The sequence below is a fragment of the Zootermopsis nevadensis genome, unplaced genomic scaffold (genome assembly GCF_977971745.1).
Source record: "Zootermopsis nevadensis isolate Lab colony 2312 unplaced genomic scaffold, Znev_1.0 Znev_ptg000009l, whole genome shotgun sequence".
In the NCBI taxonomy this organism is placed as follows: domain Eukaryota; kingdom Metazoa; phylum Arthropoda; class Insecta; order Blattodea; family Termopsidae; genus Zootermopsis; species Zootermopsis nevadensis.
This window is the reverse complement of record NW_028259141.1, coordinates 5,615,898-5,641,807: the sequence shown is the minus strand read 5'-3', so window position 1 is coordinate 5,641,807 and position 25,910 is coordinate 5,615,898. Positions and strand designations below refer to the sequence as shown.

The following is a 25,910-nucleotide window of genomic DNA, read 5'->3' as shown; positions in this document are numbered from 1 at the left end:
ATACTCACCAGTTTATTGGTTTAAGTGAGGCAAAATGGGGAAAAACAAACACAAAATACATATGTATATATATCATGTAAAATGCTAGTTTCTACTGAACACAGAATGTAAACTACAATCTACTGAACACAGATTTCAAAGACATCAATGTTCAAGTTATGGAAAAGTTCCATTTCATTGGCATCAATATTAACGTTGTCATGGAATTTCTCTACTCAATCTGATTTATACACTGTAAGAGAGCATGAATCCTGATTTTAACCTATTTTGAGATCAGAAAGTTAAACATGCATGACTGCTAGTACAGCATGCAATTAAATTACAGAAATTGAATCCTACATAATACTAAACTTTGATACATTTGTCACAAATATGGGATTAGAAAAAATACTGTAAACAGAAATTTTAATTTCTACATATCAACGAATACTCCAATGTGACCTTGTCAGTTCTTTTGCTGATTTAATTTGTCTTATGATAACAAAACACCAGAATCTCTTCCTTCACAATTACTTCCTAAATGAGCAATATGACATAAATTAAGTATCCACACACTTTTCCTCATTTCTTCAATGAAAAAAAATCAATCTTAATAAATCAAATTTAGGTTTTCTAAAAGAATACAAACTAAATTTACATGTAATACAATCTAATATTTCTAAATATTTTGCAATATGTTCTAGCCATAACCTAAATTCCAACTGTGCCACAATCCTTTTGACTGTTTTTTGTTATATTTTCAAACATATTACGTTAAAACTACACAACTTTATTGTAAATTAAAGCAAGGCATTTCAGTCTCTCTTTAACTCATACTTAAAAACTGTCAAAGATGGTAGAACACACAATGGCATGAATATGTATACAAAGACAATGCTCAAAATGACTACTGTAACTTTTGGGTTAACCGAAGAGTTTGTGTAATGCTGAATCATGGTAGCTGGAACATTGCTCATCTGTGAAAGTTATAAAAATAATGGATATATACAGTATTCATCTAGAACAGTGGTATTCAACCTGGGGTACGCGTACCAACGGGGGTATGCGAAGACATCTTAGGGGGTACATAATTTTTTTTAAAAAAAATTTCTTTTATGATAAACACTGAATAATCAGTAATGTAATTTATTTTAGATGTAGATTATATACTATGTACTACTTGAATTATGCACCAACAACTTTGCGGGTACAAAGTTGAAGAGAAATTATATCTGGGGGTACGCGAACTAGAAGTTTGAATACCACTGATCTAGAACAGCGGTATTCAACCTTCTTGTTCGCGTACCCCCAGATATAATTTCTCTTCAATTTTGTACCTGCAAAGTTGTTGGTGTATAATTCAAGTTATGCATAGTATATAATCTACATCTGAAATAAATTAAATAAATTACATCCAAAATAATGTATTAAATCTGACCCTGATTATTCAGTGTTTATCATAATTGTTTTTAAAAAATTTCATGTACCCCCTAAGATGTCTTCGCATACCCCAGGTTGAATACCACTGATCTAGAAGAATAAATTAGGTTGTGTGTGTGTGTGTGTGGCGGGGGGGGGGGGGCAAAAGAACACTCATGCAAGATGAGTGAAGTATTTAAAATGTCAGATGCTACTATGAAAATTATCTATATAATCTACAATTGGACAATCAAAGGCAGTAACTCTAGTATACAGCATTCAGGAAGTCATCTGCAAAGATGTAATACAGTGAGGATGGTATTGTCATCGCAAATCATGTTAAATTATATTCACATACATTTCTATGTAATAAGACATGTTTACTAAGTAAAAGGTAAGTAAATATGAATGTTTAACCATTTTTGACCTTTATACATGAAAAGGTAATTTAAACGACTGTACCACATGGCTGCTGGCTGGAATTTAAATCTGTGGTTAACATTTTAGCAATATGCAAGTGTAATGCACATAAAGTTGAATTGTGCTTAAGACACAAAGAACCGATGAAAAAGATTAATTTATATCTTTAACTACAACTTCACTTTTGAATCCTATTATAGTATTATGTAAATGCTGATGGCTGGTAAATAAATGAATTAAAATATATGATGGCTGCACTGAATAAATAGAACACATACATGGAGTGCAGAGCGGCTTGATTTAGCTTGACATCTACAAAAATTAAATTTAACATTATCTGATATTTTTACTCTTCATAAAATTCTGACATGCAAAATGGTACTAAATTAATGTTGCAGTGCTATTTATGATGCTGATAAATTCAAAGTGCTGTGGGTATGTGTCTGTACCTGGTCCATATATGTCATACTCGGAGTAAGGAAGAATACCATACTTCAAGAGAGGAGAATGGTCATAAGGTATGAGGTTCGAGCTGTGAACATATTTCGATGGGGTTATTCTGATCCTCCCAGCTGCATGTAAACCAAGAAATATACTTATGTACACTCATAACCAGAAAAAACTTTGGGAAATTTCATTATAATTTATAGGTCTGCTCATAATTAAATCCCTGGTGAAGATGATTTGTGTTCTGGGATGTTGCCCTGTGCAGTCTGGTAAAAACTTCCTGATGTTTCAAAGGTGCTTAAGTAAGAAACTCTGAAACTCTGGCAAACTTCTACCAGACGAAAGTGCAACATCCCAAAAGACAGTCATCTTCACACCCATCACTGCGTGAACCTGAAATCTCAAACATGTTCCTTTATGAAGATATCCGTCTTCTGGGTTGTTGCGCTGTGTAGTCTGGTCGATGTTAACCAACGTTTCAGAGGTCATACTGCCCTGATGACGGAGGCAGTATGACCTCTGAAACGTTGGTTAACATCGACCAGACTACACAGCACAACAACCCAGAAGACGGATATCTTCATACTCACCGCTGTGAGAACCTCAAGTCTTACATGTTCCTTTATGACACTTCTTGAAACACAACAATAGTAATATTTTCTTTGAATGTGTGCACTTCAGATAAGTTATTTTCTTTTTTACAAATGTCTGTTTTGTCTTTTAATAAAGTATAAATTCCTTCATTCTGAGCCAAGATATATTGCCAACATTCCTGAAATCAATATCCACCAAACATTATCCATTATGATCAGGACTTAAGCCTCACTATGTAATATTCAGCAGTAATGAATTATTGCCTTCTACAGATCAAATTAAACAGATACTTCTGACAGATTTCCATACTGGAGCAGAGTTTCAAATCAGATGGGGCAATACATACATGGTTCCACTACAAGATGAACAGACACTTGTGATCCAGGAGTGTTTGGAGGGATTCCAACAGCCTCACAGATGTATGTTCCCGAGTGCTCCACCTAAATGAACACGGACAACATGCATTAAGTTCCATGGTAATGACGTTCTGCATCAAGAATGATCAAAGATATTATGAGATAAATTCTTACCATTTCAAAGGAAACATTTTTGCTAAAATGAAATGCTCCCAAAGTTTGGAAGCATCTGCCATAAACACAGGGCACTTGAAAATTTAATGTAACCAAATTATTGGGACAATATTCCTTGAATAGCTGATAATTATCCAGCTGGTCAAGAAATTTCATTCCTGAACTTCGAGGCTCATCACAATGTCCACAAAAGTCCTCCAGTGAACACTGTTCCAAGTAAAATCTATTCATTTCATGCCATCACAACACATTCATTTTAACATTATCCTCCCATTTACAACCATGTCTACAAAGCGATGTCTTTGAACCAAAATTGTGCATATATTAATAATTTCCAGCATGAATATTCCATGTTATGCTCGTTTGAGACTGACAAAGATAACAGCAATACATAAAAATGTAAAACACCCTAAAAATGTCGTAATGTAAGAGTATATACCTGTATGTCAGGTATTTCCAATCGTCCATTAACATCCCTCGATCCAGGAGGCAACGGTAATCCATTGCCTCGTAGCCACCTGACTCTCGCTCTAAGTGGGCCTTCATCTCGACACTGGAATACCACCTCACGACCTACATCATGAAAAGAAATGGCAGCATATGTCAATTTCAGTATATTTAATGAAATTCAAACAGAAAGAGATGCATTAGAGCTGTCATTATCACGTCAGTGTGAGAGTACCACTTAACATTAACGATAAACTTGAAATAGCAGGCCTATAAAATGATAAAGAAAGTTATAAGATTGGAAAGGCAGTCTTTGGAGTATATTGAAATTCAAAAAGTGCTCTTCTTACAACACTGGAGATGTCGGAAGGTTGGTTCATTCATAAACACTGCTCAAAGGAACAGTGAGTGGACTTAGATCACTCAGATTTGAAAGGTAAAACACAAAAGTGGCATGCAAGGTAACAGTTGCAATGTAATATGAGGTCACTGTTGGGCAGACAATAATCTTGGCTCCCGAAGCAACAATTTGACCAACAATAACATTGGTTTCCCACTGTTGCAATACTGAATGCCAAAAATTACTTCCATTACCACTGCGTAATAATGTGTTCCAGTGACCCCAGTTCATGCTGGTTGATCACATAATTTTAAAAGTTGACAAATATATAGACAGATGAACAGATATGGGCATGCGTGTAAGATGTTTCATTTGCTCACACTGGAGCGTGAACAAAACCTATGAACGAAATTATCTATCCTCAAAAACAGTAAAAGATAAAAGTCTTCTGTCCATATTTCCTTCTTCACAGAAGTATATTTACACAATAATGTGTTCAGTATAGACATATTCTATACTTCCTAAAATCCATCAGCCTGATCTATACTAACATACCACAATGACAAACTGGATCCCATTAAACAGGTAATCATGGCTGCCACATAACAAAGGTTAAAAACACTAACTCACATTTAAAAGCTGAAACAACTGCAAAATATCGACATTAAATGAGTGGTGAATGGAACTTTCAGATCCTGCTCAATATGTAAAGCAGCATATAAGAAACAATACCAACATAGGCAAAAAAAACGTAATTGGATGAGGCCGATACAGGCAGCAACAGAAAGATTTAATTCTATGTTTCAAGGATGTATGGCATGCAAGCGCATACAGTATTCAGCTATAAACGTTTCACAAAAGTGAAATATAAAATCGAAGTTCACATTTTGGGTTGTAGCAATAGACTTCCTGAAGAAACTTCCAATATTTTGGAGGAAATACTTCTTTTTATCTTTAGAATGAATATGAAAATATAACACTGAATCTGCAGTCCTACCAAATTTTTAAATTTCTTCAAACATGTGACAGTAAAAAACCCTAAACATTTCAATATTGTCTATTTATCAACTGATATAAGAACAAATTTTTTATGTGGTCCACCATGACTACTACTTGCATAATTTATTATGGACACACATCTTTCAAATTTAAAATTCCAACTTACAATGTGCACAAAATATTTTAATAAAAATCAGACTTACAGTCCTTGAATTTATTTGCATTTTATTTGATGACAATGTCAGCATCTCAGACTACATACTGTCAAATTACATAATGACTGATTGATCGATAATGAATTGAGAAGAATATGTAAGAAAGCATATGTGGCCTAATATGAGTTTTATCCCAGAATTTACATAGTGAGACTGATGGGGAAAAACCAGAAACCCTCAGCGACGAAAGCTTTTTCTTAGGAAAAATTGGTACGCTTATGTTTTTACATGGTCTGCTATCTATTACCACACATATCTAGATGCTACTTACAGGAACTTTTGCATAATATGCCCAGATGTAAATTACCTTAGGGCTGCATGCAAAGGCACAAAGAACACACGAAAAATATGTGCATTCTGGTACAGAAAACACCTCGCCAGTCTCGTTCTTAAAAAAAAATCATATACCACAAGACCTTAATTCAGCTTATGTTAAACAACTCAGTTCATCTGTGTTCACTACAAATATAAATCTCAAGACGTCATCAAATTCCAAGACGTTCTTAGTCAAGTAATTCTGGATGAAAAATGTTACATGGACACGTAACAAATCAATTTATGACAGTTAGAGAGTTAGAGATATTCAAAAATAAGCAGTACAAAAAGTAATTAGCAGAAACAATGTAAAACTAGTGTTAAATCTAAAGTAAAATTTAAAAGCAGTAATCTCTTTCACTGTAAATTCTATAATAGTACTAAAAGTTGTTTTAGCTTGAAAACTCCCATCCAGGAATCATCCATCATTATCAAACAGCAGTTTTTGAATACCACAGCAATTTATATGAAGAAAATAAATATCAGCATATCCATTATTTTAAAATTTAAAACAATATTTCGAGGTATAGTGTAACACAAAACCTGTTTATACATGATTCAAGTTTATACTATAATGAGATGTTATCAGAGACATATAAAACCAGATGACAACCAAAGGGGCAACTGATTCTTTAAAATGTTTAGGTAATTACAATCAACTCTATCACATAACAATTGTTGATTCTTAAAAACATTCCTTCTCCACAAGCCACACCAAACCATATTAATGAAAAGTCATTAGGATAAATCTCAGTGACTTCTGTTGCTTGTACCCAAACCTTTTAAACCTATTTTATTAAATCAAGTTTTCATATACAGGTAGACCTCGATTTAAGGCGGGAATGTGTTCCTGGACGAAACGGCGTAAACGGAATCGGCGTAAATTTAAACTCTTTTATAATGTAAATTAATGGGAAGTCAATGACATGCGTTCCTAGCACCTAAACATTGACGAGTAATATAATGGCATTACATTTAAAGCTCTGAAATAACGTAAATAAAATAAAAGGAATTCAAAAAATATATTATATACTCTTACAATCGGCAATGGCGTGATGAAGTGGCATTAGTTCTCAAACGAAGTCCCTGGTTGAGGATCGTCATGTTTTTTAAAGAAGGCATGTAGTGTGGACTGTCGTGATTTCTTCCGCAGAGATTAAATTAGTCCTCCTTTGAAAGTTTAAAGCCGCAGGAATGAAATTGCCTAAGAGCAAACTCGCATATGCAAAAGTTTGCATTTCACAAACAGCTTTTACCGATTCATCGATCTCATTGGAGCAAATTGGCGTTAATGAAACATACGTAATTGCAGAGATGACTGTATTTATAATTTTTATTCAAAATCAGCGATGTAACAATTACGATTTAGTATAAGAAGCAGTACGAGAAACACTGTAAAACGTTATAAATAATAGTAAAATATATTTTTCTTTCACTTTTTGACTTTATGGTTTCAAAATCGGCGTTATTCTGAATCGGCGCAATCGAAGGCTACCTGTACAGGAAAATTACATTTCAGCACAAAGCTTACTACTAAAACATTAGATTTTTAGAGCCCTAGAAATGAGTCTGGAGCATGCAAATTATAAGACTCCTGATGGTAAGCCAATTTAAAATCATTAGGAGTGGTGTTATTCTTGGTCACTTGGTAACAAAAAACAAAAAATGAGACGCTGATATTATTTACATAGTCCCAGTCTATTAATGGCAATTTCAGCACAGCATAAAATTAATAATGAATTGGAAAGGACGTAGAAGGAAATGGTTGTGGCCTAATCTGAGAAAATATCCTGGTATTTGCATAAATAGACTGAAAAAGAAACAGTGAAAACTTCAGTTAGGATAGCCCCTCGAATATGAAGCAGGAATGCTAACCACTTGACGGCAACATTCGGTCTAGAGAATTTTAAACATATCTTTTAGACAAGCGAAGCCTCATCACATGCTTCATCAATAGTAGTAAAGTATAAACTGGTCCACGTGCATCAACTGAAAAGAAACACTGTGCTCATGCATAATAAAAAGATAATGATGGTGACTGAGACATGTTACAAATTAATGAAGCTATAATCATGAGCCACTTCACTCTATTCATATCTTCATGATCCGTTTCCCTAATATTCATTTTGAAAATTATCTGCTTGTCTCCTCCTCGGTCCTTCAAGCTTATTTTCAAAGAGACTTGACCCATCAGTACACGGGTTCGATAGGGACTGCGACATTTAACGCTCCTGCTGTGACCCCCTTTTTGCAAGATGATGATGAAAGTGGAGTAATTGTTGGGATGCTACGAAGAAAGCAGGGAAGCCCCGGAGAAAAACTCTGTGATGCCTGGACCACGGGCTTGTCCAACACAAGTTGTAAATCTGAGCACCGCCGGGAATCGAACCCGGGACCCCAGTATTACAAGGCCAGCGTTCTAACCGCTAGACCACTGTGGCGGTTATTAAGACAATTGTCAACATACACAAAACTGCTTTCCCATACAGACCACTGACATCATAAATTTGTGGTGGTGGATTTGCTGATATGAAGAAACGGATACATGTAGTTTACCAGTACAATTTATTGCACAGACACTGTTCTGTTAATACAAAATTAATTTCTCAAAATGTTTGTACCTTCGGGAGTTTCCCTTGTAATCAAATGTTAATTTCTGTCGTAAGTTCTATACCGAATAGAGTCCGACACATTTAGAGGAAAGAACTCTCATCTGTTGATTGTGGTTTTGTGGGTCATGATAATGCACGGACCTGCAAGTGGTTTTTCCTACATCACAGCCAGAAACAGAAAATTTTACTTTTAAGTGTAGTCTTCTCTAAATATCTGCTAAGCCATAGGTGACAATTCCTTCATAAAGTTCCTAATTATGTGACATCCCCCCTTAATCTGAAGAATATATCAATTTTCAGCAATAATTTTATCAGTTATTACCACGACATAGACTACCGAACACAGTAAATTATGCCGACAGAATAAATGACGAGAAAAATCGAAAGCGTACTAATCTGTAATCAAACTACGCATATTCACTGAAGATCTTCATTTGTATATATTAAGTTCCATCGCATCAAGACAAGGTTTCCCTAACATTAATCCTTTACTTACTATAATTCCTTGCGTTTATAGATTTAACAGTTAAATAATTGAAGAGAAAAATATTTACCACCATATAATGCCAATGAAATATTTATACAGATAATTAAATGATAATGATATCTTTCCCCAGGGTAAAATTAATTAAAAATTGTTATGCCGATAGCACGGTTAATCCATCGCAGATAAACAGTTTGGCTGAAGCATGTCCCCATGCAGTGTGGATATTGTAATAAAATCCATGCGCTTGGTTATGTGTTTACTCATAGCACTAACAGAGAAGAAAATTTCACAACACTTACCCGATGAAACTGGTAGATCCAGTGACAGAACCAAAAAATAATAAATGTGTTAGTTGGCAATAATTATAACTCAGATTTATTACATTTTTAATACAGACTTTTTTTTACTTAAAATCACTGTCATATCACTGAAACAGGAAACAACTATACGATGTGAAGCTTTCACGGCTGCTTTCATTAATAAAGTCTTCTCGGGCTATCAGCCGTGTTAGTTGGTGATCAATCGCCGACGTTTTGAGGACCACCTCTGTCCTCGAAACATTGGCAATTGATCACCAACTAAAACGGCTGATAGCCTGAGAAGACTTTATTAAGGAAACAACTATCGTCACAAATGGATTGTCAATAATTTTATTTCCATCTGGGTCTCTAAACAGCACTTGCATTTTTTCATGTCATATTATTTTTTTCAATCTGAATAACTGCGATGCTGATAGAGAACCAACAAAGATATTTATGCATTTAATTGTTGTAAACCTAAGAAACAAGCTTTTCAAACTTCACAAAATCTAAGTTCCTGAACAAATCTTGTGAATAAGTTAAAGTTGAAAATGATACATAATTTCCTCACAAGCAGAACGTCAAAAGGTTTGCTTTTAACGACATGGCTGATTCCTGTTCAGCGGCTGACAAGTGACAACTTCTGGTTTTTAAATTCCAATTATGATTTAGATTTCAGCTTAAAAGGAGTTTAATTTTAAATCATGTTTTATATCATTATGAGAGTAGTAACATTATTTTATATTAAAGTATATTAGAAGTAACTCAGTTTTAAATGTGATGTTTTTATAACATGCAACAAGATGTCTCATTCCCTGAAAAATAAATTTACATCATCCTTCTGTGAGATAAACTGTCTAAGGGATGGTAAGTTTTTGCGAACACTGATACATCTCGTGTATTTTAGGGGCTTGTCCCGTAACACAACTATTTTCATGGATTTGTCACATATTAAGTGAGAAACCCAAAGTATTCTGGTATTACAACCTGATAACCTAACACATCTAACACTAAATCCTGCTTTTGGATCAAATCTTAAACCTGTATCTCCCAGTACCATTTTCTCATCTTCATCTCAGTCTGTCACATGTAAAATTCCAACACATCTCTCAAACTTCTATGCTTCTTGTTTCCTGAAGATTTCTGTCTTCTGGGTTGTTGCGCTGTGTAGTCTGGTCGATGGTTACCAACGTTTCAGAGGTCATACTGCCTCCGTCATCGCCCTGATGACGGAGGCGGTATGACCTCTGAAACGTTGTTTAACATCGACCAGTCTACACAGCGCAACAACCCAGAATAGAGAAATCTTCATACTCACCGCTGTGAAAACCTCAAATCTTACATTCTTGTTTCTTGTTGATTCAATTACCTAATAATAAACCTATTAGGAAAAGACTAAATGTCTTCCATTCCCACAAAATTCCCTTAAGCCCAGATATTTCCTTCTGCACTTTTTTTACAAACTGGAAATCATAAAGATGGCTGTCTTCCGGGTTGTTGTGCCGTGCGGTCTGGTAGAAGTTTACCGACGTTTCAGATAACATTTCCACCTCTATCATCACGGACCTGATGAAGGAGTCAGCAAGGACCTCTGAAACGTCAGTAAACTTCTACCAGACTGCACGTAACAACAACCCGGAAGACGGCCATCTTCAGACTCACCGCCGTGAAAACCTCAGATCCTACAACTGAAAATATTATTCATCCCTCAGACAAAAATACCATTTGTATCAGATGCATACTTATTATAAATGACTGTAAAGCAATCCCACTGATCCACATTAATGTTCTCTGTTTCAAATATGAATAAAATTTAGCAGTCATATATATTGGTTCCAAGCACTTAACGAGAACCACCTGACGATGATCAATTAAGTTCTATACATGTAGTGGAATTTAAGAAACGCTGAGACCATAATAAAAAATTGTTGTGTAGACAGACTGTCAACCGGATTGCTGTATGTGCCCCAAGCGCACGAAACAAAGTGGAAAGTGGATGAAGGATAAAGACACATATCTGATTTGGTAAGCATGGACACTGGAAACTGACTTCTACAAAGAACAAGAATCAAACAAACTTCAAATATGTTTAAAAAAAATTACTGAAAATGAAACCAATTTTAATGAAATGCAGTTTTGTTTTACTACTCAAATCTTTTATCCTTTTACATGCACATTTATAAATCTACCATTTTTGTCTGAAAATAAATTTAAAAAAAAATATTGTAGAAATTTGTACTTACTTTCTTCTATCACTTGATCTTCGGGATACGTCTTCAAGTTCAGTCCGGCTGGGTTACGTGCTGGGGAAGCAACATAAATTACTTCATTAATACAAACAAGCTGTTGTCTTGGACAAGCATTACAAGTGAAATATTTGATTTTATACATTTTACATAAAATTTCATAAAAAAGAATTTTTTTCCTTCAAGCAACTCGACAGCTATTTTCAAACCAGTTTCACTTATGGATATGATATCTGAAAACCTTTTACACGACAGGATTTTCATATAGATGGCGTTTTAACAGAGCTTACTCGCCTAAACTCTGTGTCATAACATTTCTAACATGGAAGACTTTAAAATTTAAAATGATAATTTTAGTCCAATGGCAGCACTATTGTGGTACGAATAAATACGAGGGTCGCTCATTAAGTAATGCCCCACATTTTTTTCCTCAGAACATATTTATTCAAGATGGCTCAAATTTAGTGACAATATAAATCAATGTTTCCTTTACACATACTATTTTTCCACATAGTCCCCATCAACTTTTACGGTTTTACGCCAGCGTGGAACAAGTGCATGCATGCCTTGCCGGTACCAGCTCTTGTCCTGTGCACGTAGCCATGTCCTCACTGCTTGAATCACGCTCTCGTCATCTTCAAATCTTGTTCCGCGGATAGCATCTTTAAGTGGCCCAAAGAGATGGAAGTCGGAGGGTGCCAGATCTGGACTGTAGGGTGGATGGGGTAGCACCGTCCAACCCAATTTGGTGATTTCTTCCCGGGTTCTCAGACTTGTGTGAGGGCGTGCATTGTCGTGCAGGAGCAAAATTTCTGCTGGATGCTTGTGAGGCCGAACTCGTCGAAAACGCTTCTTGAGGGTTTTCAGGGTCCTGATGTACGCGTCTGAATTGATGGTCGCACCTCTTGGCATCACATCCACAAGAATGACCCCATCACTGTCCCAAAAGACAGTCATCATGACTTTTCCGGCGGAGGGAGTTGTCTTGAATTTCTTCTTTCTCGGTGATTGAGGATGATGCCACTCCATTGACTGCCTTTTTGTCTCTGGCTCAAAGTGGTGTATCCAGGTTTCGTCACCTGTAATGATCCGGGACAGAAAGACCTCTCCCTCAGCATCAAAACGCTCCAACAATTCAGAAGAAATCGTTTTCCTTTGAATCCTGTGGTCTGCTGTGAGACTTCGTGGAACCCATCTTGCGCACACCTTCGAATATGCGAGAGCCTGGATAATTGCAATCACACTTCCATTGCTGACTGAAAGCTGTTGGGCCAATTGTCGAGTTGTGATGCGCCGATCCTCACGAATAATGGCATCCGCGCGGTTCAACATGTCTGGAGTGGTGGCTGTGGCAGGACGCCCAGAGCACGGCAGATCACGGAGCTCGGTTTCTTCACTTCCTGAAGCTTTAACTCTCTTAGTCCAGCGACCAACGGTGCTCCTATCGACTGCACAGCTTCCATACACAGCACACAAACGTTTATGAATGTTCACCACCGTTTCTTTTTCAGCAACAAGGAATTCAATTACAGCTCGTTGCTTGTAACGAGAGTCGTTCACAGACGCCATTTTAACAGTTCACTACAGCTCCGCTATCGGTTGGAATCATTTGAAACTCCGTACACGAACGCGGGAAACATCAAATCTCAAGCATGTAAAAGTACACTTTTCTATCTTCATTATTGGCTGAGAAAAAAAATGTGGGGCATTACTTAATGAGCGACCCTCGTAGATGAATGGCCTGTGATGAATGCTTTTGGATATGAGGGAACTGCCCACTTTTTTAAATCATTCATACTGTGACAGGTCCAACATAATACGAGTCTACAAAATAATCTTGACATATTTCATTCATTTTATCTGCATATATGTGTGTTGCTTTCTTTGATACAAATCTTAAAACAGCAAGTAATCCATGTAAGTTGATGATGACTTTAACACTGCAAAAGAACTCTGAACTTGTTTAAACTTTTATAAAAGCTGTAATTCAAATTAAAAATAAATTATTTATCCTTTTTATATGTAAAAAGAAAATAATCTGAAAAGGGAATTTGATACAGCCATTCTAACATACTTACTCATATGAACAAAAATGTTTCATAACAATTAACTACTGTACTATTATTATTAGTACAGAAATAAAGTAACAGATTAGAAACAAATTAGTCGATAAAATAATTATTTGCATCCACCACAATATTTTACAAAGACAACATAATCAATGCCATGCAATACAAATTGACAAAGAAGCCACCATTATTCAGGTACCTGAAATAAATGCAATCAAATATTTAACAGTTTATTATTGTAAATGCAATGGAACTTCTACATATTAAAATTTAGTACAAACTACACCACTCACAGTATGCCTACAGCAAGAATATACAGCAGCCAGGACAGACACAAAATGTTTACACCAAGAGAAGTTTGGGTAAAAATTCCAGAAAACACACTGCCATGGAAACTCAACTGAGTACCTGGGAAAGAACTGGTATGTTAGCTGCTGGAGGGACATTAAATTCGTGTCTCTTTATCTAAGGCTCTTCTTCAATAATGCAGCATAATGTTATGGACTTAGCAAGTCTCTAGACATGTAACTTCAAAAAGATACATTTGTACACATTTAATTATGAGCAGATCTGCAAAAATTAGTAAAATAAATAAAATATTCCATTCCAAACATACCAAGCTATGGTTTGTATGCCACTTGCTGTTAAAACAGAATCAATTTAATTTATTTACACAAATACACAAAATAACTATGAAATGACTGAAAATTCAGCCTTAAGGCATGACAATACATGTTACCATCGTAGGACAACGGTGTTAACGTTCAGCCTTGGGCTCAGACAAGGCACTGCAGAAAATTGTCCCACCCACAAAGTGACCAAAGTTGCAGAAACGGCATTAGAAATCTAAACAAAACTCCTTTGACATAAATAAGTATTCAGAATGTTTACTACCTCAGTAAGGCGTTAGGAATTAGTCATGAAACTAAGAATGCATGATGACAATACACCAACAATGCTGTCAACATAGTTACAGGGTTAATTATTATAAATTACAAACAAGTACATTAATTCCATATGGTTCATTAAAATAACATTGTTCCAATAAATGAATTCAGTCCCATTAATATTCTATACACATTAGAATGTTAAATTAACAACCAACAGCATTAAATATTGTTAATCTACCATTACTGACAAAGGTGAAACATTACAACCATTTGATGATAGAACTGAATTTGCTTTTGTAATGATCTCATGTTTCCTACATAACATTTAAAGACTGACTTACAAGTAACATTTCTTTATACAGGACTGCAGATTTTTAATATAATGACCTGTTACATTCAGGGAAAGTAGCCAAATAAAAGTGTGCATGAACAAGTTTGTATTAATTGTTCCATGAAAACACTTTTACACAATTTTAGTATGAGGGGGTGTCATCTTCGGTGGACTAGTGGTTAGCGCGCCCGCCACTGGACCCAAGGTTCGCGGCCGAGGTTGATGGATTTTTAAAGGTGATAAAAAAATCCATAGCACAACTTCCTTTGGAGGGTGAAGTAATGCCAGTGGTCCCATTCCATGTCGTTGATTTATGGCACGTATAAGAACCTTATGAGCATGAACGAGATGTTTCGTAAGCAAAATTCATCAGCCAATTCTCACCAAAGTCTCTCCTGATTCTCTGCTACATGGCTCTAGCAGAAAAAATCAGGATTGAGTAGAAATTATGCAGAGGCAGTGGGCTTGTCACTCACTACTCGTAAATGCACACTTAAAAGACAAAACAAAGAAACCTCGCACATGGGAGGAGGCCAGGGATCGACTTCTGGATGTTGCGCCACAGAAAAAAAGTATGAGGTGGTAAAAGAGAATGTTTTAATAGAACTTTAGACCTGTAATGATGATTTTCCTTTTATATATCGAAAATGATGAACACAGAAAGTATGTTTCACAACTAAAATTTACATAAGACAATAAATTCAACTATTAAAATGATGTTTTACAGAAATTGAAAACCCTTTGTTTAGGAAAGCATTGTTCAGAACATCATCAAAACATGCAGTAGCCCATTTTACTGTCATTCTGTTTAGTATTCGTATTTCTGCTTGCAGTTACTCATCTGAAACATCCTCTGCCGCACCGGGAGTGCATTAAAGTGCCGACTGCATTAAAACACCTACTATTACTATGATGAATAGCATTTTAGTAGATTATTCATTTTGGACAACTGGTAAGGATTCCAACAATTACACACTGTATGACTTCAATACACCAAAGTTTTTAAGAAAATATAATAAGACCTGAGACAGACAGGTGTAACCCTGGAACAGGAATGTAATACAGTACAGAGTGAAAGCTAAGAGACGGAAGACAGATACAAAAGGGGGACTGTGTATTACCAAATCTGGATCTGGCACAAGATAAAACATTCTTTCTGGAACTAACAGAGTATTTAAAAGAGTGCGTGCGTAACTGTTTGAGTCCTTACTAATGATGAACCAAATACTGTTACTACTGATGATAGTAAGTAGTTATTTTCCTCTCCTTCAAGCGCTGCAACTTACAACAATCTAATTCATCGCTGGAATCAAGAGGACAATCAATCTTGCCATCACAACGTTTCCTATGGGGAATGCATGGGCCGTTCTCACATCGGAATTCTGCATAGGAGCACGACCTCTCTCCCTCTTCAGCAACAACTGATCACAAGATTAAATAAGTGTCCATCTTGAAATGGAAGGACTAAAAATTTGTAAACCAGTAACAAACATTATCTTAAACTGTATTTATAAAAATTGTAAAGAAAATACTTCCAACATGTCAATATAAACTCATCCCTTTAAGGTGCCAAATATTTTCTGTCTCTGGCAAGGAATCCATTTGTTAATCGAATGAACTCAAAGGATAAGATTCCATTTAAGACTGATAAAATTACAGACAAATCTTCAGGCTAACATAGTCACAGAATTTTGATTAAGTAAGAGGTAAAGAATGGGGAATCTATGTAGAAGATACTGCACTGGACTCAATTCAGTCTTGAAACCAAGACTTCTGGCACAACGTACAAACAGTTTGAAATTAAATGGATATAAAGCTAGATTTATAATAATTTTCATTTCACATCCCTGCTGAATAATCATCTGGAAAACACTTAAAATTAAAAACAAATCAACAACTTCCAAGGAGCAAACTCCTCCTACAGAAGTAAGTCAAATTTCCTGCCTTCGGCCAGCCCCCATCCTGAGCCAGAAGAATCAAATCCACACGCCCCAACACAGATTATAATTTTCACCCCTGAAAGGACTGTTTTCAAGACTTGGCATTGTCAATTCGCTGTACAGAACCCTAAGCTTCAACCATAGATCTCATTCATTTTTGTACGGACTCAGGGATTCGGGACAACATATTAAAGACACCAGGACTTGAAAATGGCCCTTTCAAGGGTTATCATTGTATAATCAAATGGTATACTTCATGACACGTCTATTGGACATAAAATTGTTTGCCGAGATGTGTTTTTTGAGAGGATTAGCAATTTGATTGTTCAGAATAGTAAGACTGAGATATGGAATCATAGTATATTCTCCTAATAAGAAATATTTTAGGCAAGAGAGAAAAGTGGCTGTTACGTGTACAAAAAACAGAAAATTAATCATTTCTTGAAGGAGCACTCAATTTAATCCAAGAGAGACAGCCTATGATGGGCCATATACCTATATATGATGATGAAGAAGACATCAATAATTAATAATTCAACAATTACTATTATAAAGAGGTGCAATAAACCCAATAAACTTTAAAAGTAACAGTGTTACATATGAAAAAAGAGGAGTTCTTTAACTGGCTTCTAACATCAATCATAAGAACTGACCATCCTTTCACAATGAACCTTCTCGGGTGCATCTAACAACATAAACAAAAGGGTAGAAACAGCAAGTTTATCATAAACTGCATTTGTTTCAGGCTTATTATGGGTACAGCAATACATTTACATGGTAAATGGACATAAACTACAGTCAAAACAATCTGAACTACAAAGAAAAAGACCATGAAGTACTAATACTGCGATCACAAAAATATCACACATGAATTAATCAAATTAACACTGACATAAACTGAAAAGAAAGGGATTACTGAACATATGCAAGAGTGAAATAAAGGAATATTAACTAAACTCACCACAATTGGCCTCATCTGAGAAATCCTGACAGTCGACTCTACCATCACAGATGGCTGACGAAGGCACACACTGTCCTGGAGTGCGACAAGGTGATTGGCCAGGAGGACAACCACCGGAAGGAGGCCACAAGGGAGGAGGCTGAGGACGGGGTGTTGCTATAAACAAAATTAAAGAAAAATCATGATTATCAACACCATAATAATCATCTGCATCAAGTACATTCAATTTATTTTAAAAAAATGACATGAAACTTTCACAGCGACTGAACATGAAACTTCTCAGTCAACAAACTTGTCATTTGCAAATAAAAGCCCAAAATTTCAGAGAATCTCCACTTCCATCATAAGAGGGATAATGCGAATGTTGACCAGTGACGTTTGCATACATGGTGGTAAAAGGAAAAGATTATGTAACTACAACACTTAATTTCCTTAACCTGCTTTAAAAGCAAAATTCAATCAACAGTAATATTAATAAACAATTTCTTTCAGTGAGAGTCTTATCCCACATCCAACCTCCCCAGTTAACACGTGTCTGCATTTGAGTATGGTGATTATATAATACTTACGGCAGTTCTCTTCATCACTGCCATCGCGACACTCAATACGCCGATTGCAATGACCTGACAGACTGATGCATTCGCCAGATGCACACTGAAATTCATTGGATGAGCAACCTGTCAAATTAAATGTAGCTTTCAGATTTAAAATTATCCCTCAACTTACAGAAACTGATGAGATGAATCTACTGATAACTCCCATGCGTCCATGCCAGGAGAAGACAGCATTCCACCATTCACTATACAATCACCATCACTAAAGAAGCCATATTTGTCTCAAAATGCAAAAACTGGAAATTGGGAACACTTTCTCATGCAATTATGGACCACAACACTTGTAACATCAATTGCAAAGTGATGCATTATAAGGGAAACAAGATAACCATGGTGTAGACATAACACTTTTAAACATATTCATAAGAACTCTGCGAAAAGTGGTACCAATGATTGACAAGTAAAAAATGGTTGCCTTATCAGTACCAGCAGCATTAGGGAGGTTCACCTGATATGCATATTTAACAGCTTCATATAAATGTTTTAAAAATGTTCAACAATAAACATACATAACACTGTTGAAAGTGGAATAATAGTTCCTACACAAACAACCGACAAAAGATCAACAAAGAAACTTAGCAAAACACTGACTTTTTGGGGGTGACAGAAATCCAGAGTTACAACTGGCCATAGAAATTTTAAATTTCCCCACCACACCAACAAACTACTTATCTTTAAACTTTGGGTTGCATGCCTAATAGTGCTCTTATACGTAGATAACAGAACAACAGCACACGCATACATTATACTTTGTCAGTAAGGAATTACAAGATACAGAGATGGCAGAATGATGACAGTACATACAGAAATTATGCTCAATCTATCTAAATGAGCATAAAGAAATGGAATCACATCGAAGAACTTGACAGAAAAGAACATACATATGTGAACTAGGACAGTAGCAGAGCTCATCATAAATGTTAATAATGTATCCCCAAAATAAGGGACATGGACGACTTTTTAAATATATTTTAATAGAACTTCCTTTTTCTCCCAAGAATCTTCGTGTTTTAAATCAAATCAAGTTTGTGGTGTAAGATACAGGTTCTCACAGCAGGAAATATGAAGACTATTTTCTGGGTTGTTGTGCCATGTAGTCTGGTAGAAATTTCCAGACTTTTCAGAGGTGCTTGCTGCCTCTGATATGTCAGCAAACTTTACCTTCTACCAGACCACATGGCACAACACACCACAAGACAGTCAACTTAATAAAGTCTGTTGTTGTTCTGGCTGATGCCATCTAAGAATATTTATTGCACTAAGACAGGATATATGTAAAACAAAATAAGGGGCTACACGCATTCCGCAAATACCGCCAGGCCATTCCTAAACACATCTTCACAGCAGTAAAAGAGAACAGTGTAGATGACCTTACACGTTACATATCCAGATACGAAGAAAGTGACTGTTATTTCATTGCAGTATATACACTAAACTGAAATTAGTTTTATTTTAATTTGATTTTATACTGACATACATATGATACAAAACAGTAGAAAAAATATCCTTCAACTCTCCATGCGAAAAAAGAGAATACTAAGTATTGTAAATTACATGAGGGAAAGCATACACGACATGGGGGAGAGGTGTAAATGTCATAACCTAACCCAAACAATTCTGCTCGTCGGAAAAATCACGACAGTCGTACAAGTTGTCACATCTGCGGTCACCGCTGACACACTGTCCGCCAGCCAGGCACTGGAATTCCTCAGGAAGACACTTTCCACCATTAAGTGGTTCACCTATACCCAAAAGTGAAGCAGTGTTTTGCATCCAGACTATATAAAAACAGTGTTCACCTAACATCAAACACTACAGGAACACCCAAAATACAATTCCATTTAAAATATTCTATTATTAAACTCAAGATATTTATATTTTGCTTGAATCTCATTTCTTGGATGACAAGCGTAACAAAATTGCTAATTACAATTCTCAACCTTAAATAAAAGTACAATTGTGCACAGCTCTGATTTATTTTGGAAGACTGATCGTGGTCATTTTCAATAGAGTACTCCATCATTTGTCTAAAGAGACAGAATAAAATCATGATAACCTGTCAGGATAGCTTGTCCCCACTTGAGAACAAACTGAGTACCTCTTAAGTGCAAGTCAGATGCAGTGTGCCAATTTATATACAACAAAACCAAATTATTTCATGATCTGTCCATTAACCAATGTTGCACTTTTTCTCTCCCTGTCCCCTGCTTTTGGAAGTCTCTAAATATTCCTTTTAAGGCCTGCAGTTACAATGACCCCTTCCGAAATGGAGAATGATGGAACACTGTTCCATTGACGAAGCATCTTGATCCCAGAACTCCATTTACTTTCCATTTCCAACCTTCAACATGTCGCATTTAATTACAAGTAACAGAGAACATGATGTTTACACAGTTAAGGGAAAAAAAATTATCATTGCGAAAGATTCCTTACCACAATCAGCTTCGTCAGACCCATCCCTGCAGTCCGTTCGACGATCACAGACTCTACGTGAATCTATACAGCTTCCATCCTGACAGGTAAATTCAAATGATGCACATGTCTTTGGAGCTGAAAGAAATAATATCCAATAATTTTTCAAGTACAACTGTCAAAATCAAATATGCATGCCCTACATATATGAGTTTTCAGCATCACGCTCCAGCCGTGATTTACTCCCGGCAAAGGACCCCGGTACCCACTTGATAGGAGGCTGGGTGGGCTCCAGAACCAATCTGGATCCAGAGACTAGAGGAAAAATCCTCTGCCCCCATCAGGGATCGAACCCTGGTCATCCAGTCCGCAGCCAGTCACTATACTGACTGCTGTAGTTTTAGAGATTAAATGTGAAGACAAATGCAGTCTGTAAAAATAATATATCCAAATCAGAAAAGGTTGAAAATTATTTATATGCCTCTCTGGGAAAAGAAAGTCTTGCCTTGTGTTGGGCAATCAAACTCATCCGAGCGGTCCGGACAGTCTGCAGATCCATCACATTTCCTGAAGAGAGGGACGCAAGACTGGTCCCTGCATTCAAACTCATTGCTCGAACATCTTGGAGCTGGAAAGAAAGATGTCCATCATCTCAACTACAGAATAATAAGTAAACATGAAACACATTTAGCTTTTTCCAATTCTCGAATTTCCAAGATTTCAAATTAATGGAATAATTTGTTCAAAATTTTGAAAGCACTGGTGCAAAAATCAAAATACTATAACAAATAATTGCCAAGACATCTATATTTTACAAATAATTTTAAAAAGTGAAGGATAATATTAAAATTCATACTGCAGCAGCTGGCATAAACAGGATAACAGGTCTGCAACAATTGAACATAAGTGGATACTGTCTTGAGGGTAGTCTTACCATAAGTGAATAAGACAATGTCGAACTCGTTAACAACGTAATGTGTTCAATGTCGCATTATATCCCACATCCTACTTCACATTAAATAAGTTCCAAGACTGATCACAAGAGAAGATTTTTCTTTTATGGGTTTACATGATATATGATGAAAAAGACAGCAAATACAATACACCATTATAATTTAATTTTGTTCAAAGATGCCTCCCAAACTGTGTATGTATGCAAATCAATTGTTATGTTCCTGGTTCATAAAGACTGTAGTATGGAACTGGACTGTATGTTGCTTCTGCATAGAAAATAGGTACTCACAGCATCCAACTTCATCAGAGTCGTCCTCACAGTCACTGTACCCATCACACCTGAAGGTCTCCGATATGCACAATCCATTATTACATTTGAACTGGTTGCTTAAACATCCTGCATAAATGGGAAAACAATCAAAACACAAACCTCACAAGACAAATAAAACAAAAAACATATACAATAAACAGAGGTATGTGATTTGGGTGCATGACTTTTGAATTACATTATTTAAAGCTAACGTTCCCAAAATGTGATCTGTGGACAAGTTACCTGTGAGCTTCATTCACACTGTCCACAGAATAACTGGGCTTGCAAAATATTATAAAACAACATAAAAAATACATAAACAAGCAATACAAAAGTTCCAGCATTTCTGCTGAACAATTGCGTGTATAGGACAGCTCATTACATTTGTTAAACTAAGCACAGAAAAATCATTAATTGTTCTCCCAAAATCCACTGCAATTTTCAGGTGGTCCATGGCGAAAAGAAAATGTTGGAAACCACTGATTTAAACAATTCACTGCCAATGAAACTTCAGGTTCTCATGACAGTGAGTTTGAAGATGACTTTAGATCCTCATAGCAGCAAGTATAGGATGTTTTGTTGAACAGTTATTAGAGAGAACCTTACTGTCTCCATCATCGATATGAAGTAACTACCCAATTTGCACAGATCCGCAAGTCAGTGGAAACTGTTATATCTGATTTGCCCATTGATAACCAATGGAGAATGAGGCACATAGCTAGGTGGGCTAAAACTCATTTCTATAACATAAAAGCTTATAACAGAACTAACCGTTAATTAAATTAACTATACGGCTACAGTTATTCAATTTGTCAATAGATTCCCTGTTGCCATGATCACAGAGAGCAAAGTAGTAGACTTTACACTGAACCGTCTTGATTTAGTTCATATTATCATAGCATACTTTAGTAAGTCTTATTTTACTACTATCACTCCACCTGTGCCTCCAACTTCCCTTCAATTCTAAACTAAATCTTGCATGTATTTCTTATTGCTACATGTCCATACTCTAAATCCTCATCTTACTTGCTCCCACAGAAATAGATGAAAAGTTTAAATTGTGAAGATTCACATTACGTATTTTTCCACTCCCTTGTTACTTAAACAGTTATAAGTCAAAATACTCTTCTCAGAACTTCAGAATACCCTTACTATATGTTCATCCATCAGAACATGTGTCTGAGTTTTACACGTCTAAAAAGAAAAGAAAATATCACAAGATGCGTATTAAAATAACAATTATTAAAAACATTATCCCATACACACAGCCTCTCATAACAAAGCACATGTATGTTAACATGCATGCAAAGCTCAAAACGGAGCTTAAAGCAACTATTGTTAAGGATTTCATAAGTGGTTACAGTACTTTAAATCATTCTCATTAATTCAATTTAGCGTGAGATCCTTACCTTTAGCATTGTAAAACTTGTATTAATAAAAAATGCACTTTTAATTAACCATCACAAAATTAAAGATTTCAGTTTTATAAGAAACACTAGTGGAAGATGGCTGTACAAACTGTCACCACATAGAAATCCTTGTTGTTTAGTGCAATGTTTCCCAGTAGTCACACTATGTCTCAGTTCAAAAACAAAATAAATTCCCACACAACTTAAAAATACCACGTAATATCCTTAAATATGAACCATATAGAACAAAGTCGAACACCAACATTTCAAGAACAATCTTCATCCTTACCCTCAGTATACTAGAGTACTGAAATACCCTGAAGACAAGGACAAAGATAGTTCTCAAAAAACATTTGTGTTTATCCATTCCAACTCCCTGGCACAGCTGGTAGCCCACGAAGAATCCATTATACTTAGTCGCTATAAAAGCCAGATTTTATATATATATATATATCTCCTCACGCTGGTGAAAATGTTGAATATGGTTTTCTGGGATGATAACATGTAGTCTTGAAGGTGATTACCAGTGTTTCCTTGAAACACTGGTAAACATTTACAGATCTACACAGCATCACAACCCAGTAAACCAAAGTGATAAGTACAATTAATGACAACCGAGTATGTGAAAAAAGTTTTCTTTTAGCAGATAACAGTAATTTAGCTAATTAAAAATGACCCCTGTAGTTCCACAAAAGCATTTTATTGAACCCTATCAAGAATCACTATCTCTCTGCTATTTAACTCATGGGGTTCCAAGAAAACCTTCAGAGACTCTCTAGCAATCTGTGTATGTTCCATCATCACAATTAATCCCATTTTTAATTTCAATTAATTATTTTAATGTATTTGCCCTCCACCCTGAATTTTTTTCTGTCATTGCTTAGAACTCCTAAGTAGTATCTTCCCCTGAATTTCCAATCAGAGTATTTTCTTGAACATGTCTGTCTTCTGAGCTGTAGCACCTTGTACTCACATAGAAACTGATATTTCATAGGTCCTTACTACCCCCATCATCAGGGTCAATTTCTACTAGAATACATGGCACAACAGCCCAGAAGACAGTCACCTTCATATTCGTTGCCATAAGGACCTAAAATATCATGAAATATTTTCTTGTTTCCTAAACAAACGCTTTTTACATTTATTTCCTTCACTATTCCACCTAAGACTGAGAAACACTGCACTTGATGTTAGAGTTAGTCTGTGCCAAACATACGCCCATTGCCGCAGTCTGCCTCATCACTCCCATCCCCGCACTCTGGGTAACCATTGCACTCCTTGCTGCCCTCCAGACACATTCCATCGTTGCATCTAAATTCGTCCGGCCTGCATGATTCTGTAAACCCCATTCCACTGCCTTACATGAAACTCAAGGTATAAGCACATCTCTCCAATAAGCCACATCAAGGGAATTACTGATAGGCAATAAATAAATGCTAACAAAAATGTCTGTATCTCTTAAATAAAGATGAAAAGGATTTTTGCAAACTGCAGCCGTGCTGTAGCTATTGAGAGTAAGGCACAGACAAGCTTCTAGTGCCTTAAGCGGCCCATCCACGTACGAGTCTGACTTGCGAGTCTGGCTCGGTGAGCTTGACTCGTGAGCTGGGCTCGGATATATTTCACCACACATGGATAGCAGACTCGGCTCGTGACACCCCACCCACAAACGAGTTTGGCTCAATGGAACCCGAGCCGAGCCAGACTCGCAAGCCAAACTCATACGTGGATGGGCCACTTTAAACCTTTTGGCTAAGCATCTACAGAAAATACAGACACACACACACACAAGTTTTACTATGGGCCAGTACACAGCACTTGTGGTATCTATGTCATAGAAGCATATATTTTAAAAATCAAATTTGAAAAAAGGAACAATTAAAACTGATCATTTATGGGAACAGAAAAACTATGAAAAGGGAAAAGTCCACGAAGAAGAAATACTGGTAACAATAAACACAGTGGCGCTAAAATGATCAGGCTTTCAAAGCGAAAAAAGAAGTACTTTTATAAAAATGTCATAAAAATACTCAATTATCATGGAACAACAGTATAAAGAAGCTCTTACAAAATTAATTAGAGTGCACCACCAAAAGAAAGGTGCAACTGTAAACCTTAAGTAATTTTTGAAACCGAGTCAAATACCACAACAAACATTAGTAACCCTCATTATCATTATAAAGCTAACACATGTAGCGTTAGTTCACAAGTTACACAAAACAATTACCGGAGAGAGAGAGAAAGAAGCACTTACAAACACAAGTAACATTATGGAGATTCAAAAACATACTTTTATTTTTCAGTAACACAGATTTTCAGATATCTGCGGGATATAACTCCTATTTTCTAGTACATTTCATAAATGTATGTGTTATAAAAAACAAAAGCTTGATTCAAAGCTGCCGGAATATAAAGTTCACCCCCTAACTAGATCTCAGATCCATGACACAACAGACTTATATCCACATTTACTGTACACCCTGATAGCAACATGTTAGGCACAAGTGAAACTTTAACTTTTTCCACGTATTGCATAAGGAACAGTTTCACAATTCACACAGAATGGTACCTGTAACAATGAAACATGAATGGGAAGGTATATTTTCTTTGAGAACATGTTTGAAATAAAAGTTATGGAACCAAATGATGTTATATGATGAAACAATTTCTA

The 25,910-nt window shown here is 36.0% G+C and overlaps 1 protein-coding gene across 28 annotated transcripts in view; it reads right to left on the bottom strand.

The window, feature by feature from the left end:
- Positions 1-25,910, bottom strand: part of trol (terribly reduced optic lobes) — a 363,907-nt gene that overhangs the window by 60,614 nt on the left and 277,383 nt on the right. For 21 of the 28 annotated variants that reach the window (XM_087345597.1, XM_087345586.1, XM_087345592.1 and 18 more), the window contains 11 exons: positions 24,456-24,575; positions 21,810-21,917; positions 21,072-21,194; positions 20,588-20,704; positions 18,110-18,217; positions 17,541-17,696; positions 15,926-16,060; positions 11,347-11,406; positions 3,829-3,962; positions 3,206-3,299; positions 2,268-2,390 (listed from right to left, as the gene is read on the bottom strand). In XM_087345597.1, the coding sequence (XP_087201723.1) occupies positions 2,268-2,390; positions 3,206-3,299; positions 3,829-3,962; positions 11,347-11,406; positions 15,926-16,060; positions 17,541-17,696; positions 18,110-18,217; positions 20,588-20,704; positions 21,072-21,194; positions 21,810-21,917; positions 24,456-24,575 (1,278 nt within the window). The remainder of the gene's footprint in view (positions 1-2,267; positions 2,391-3,205; positions 3,300-3,828; positions 3,963-11,346; positions 11,407-15,925; positions 16,061-17,540; positions 17,697-18,109; positions 18,218-20,587; positions 20,705-21,071; positions 21,195-21,809; positions 21,918-24,455; positions 24,576-25,910) is intronic. The other 7 variants (XM_087345589.1, XM_087345612.1, XM_087345613.1 and 4 more) reach the window with 3 other exon arrangements.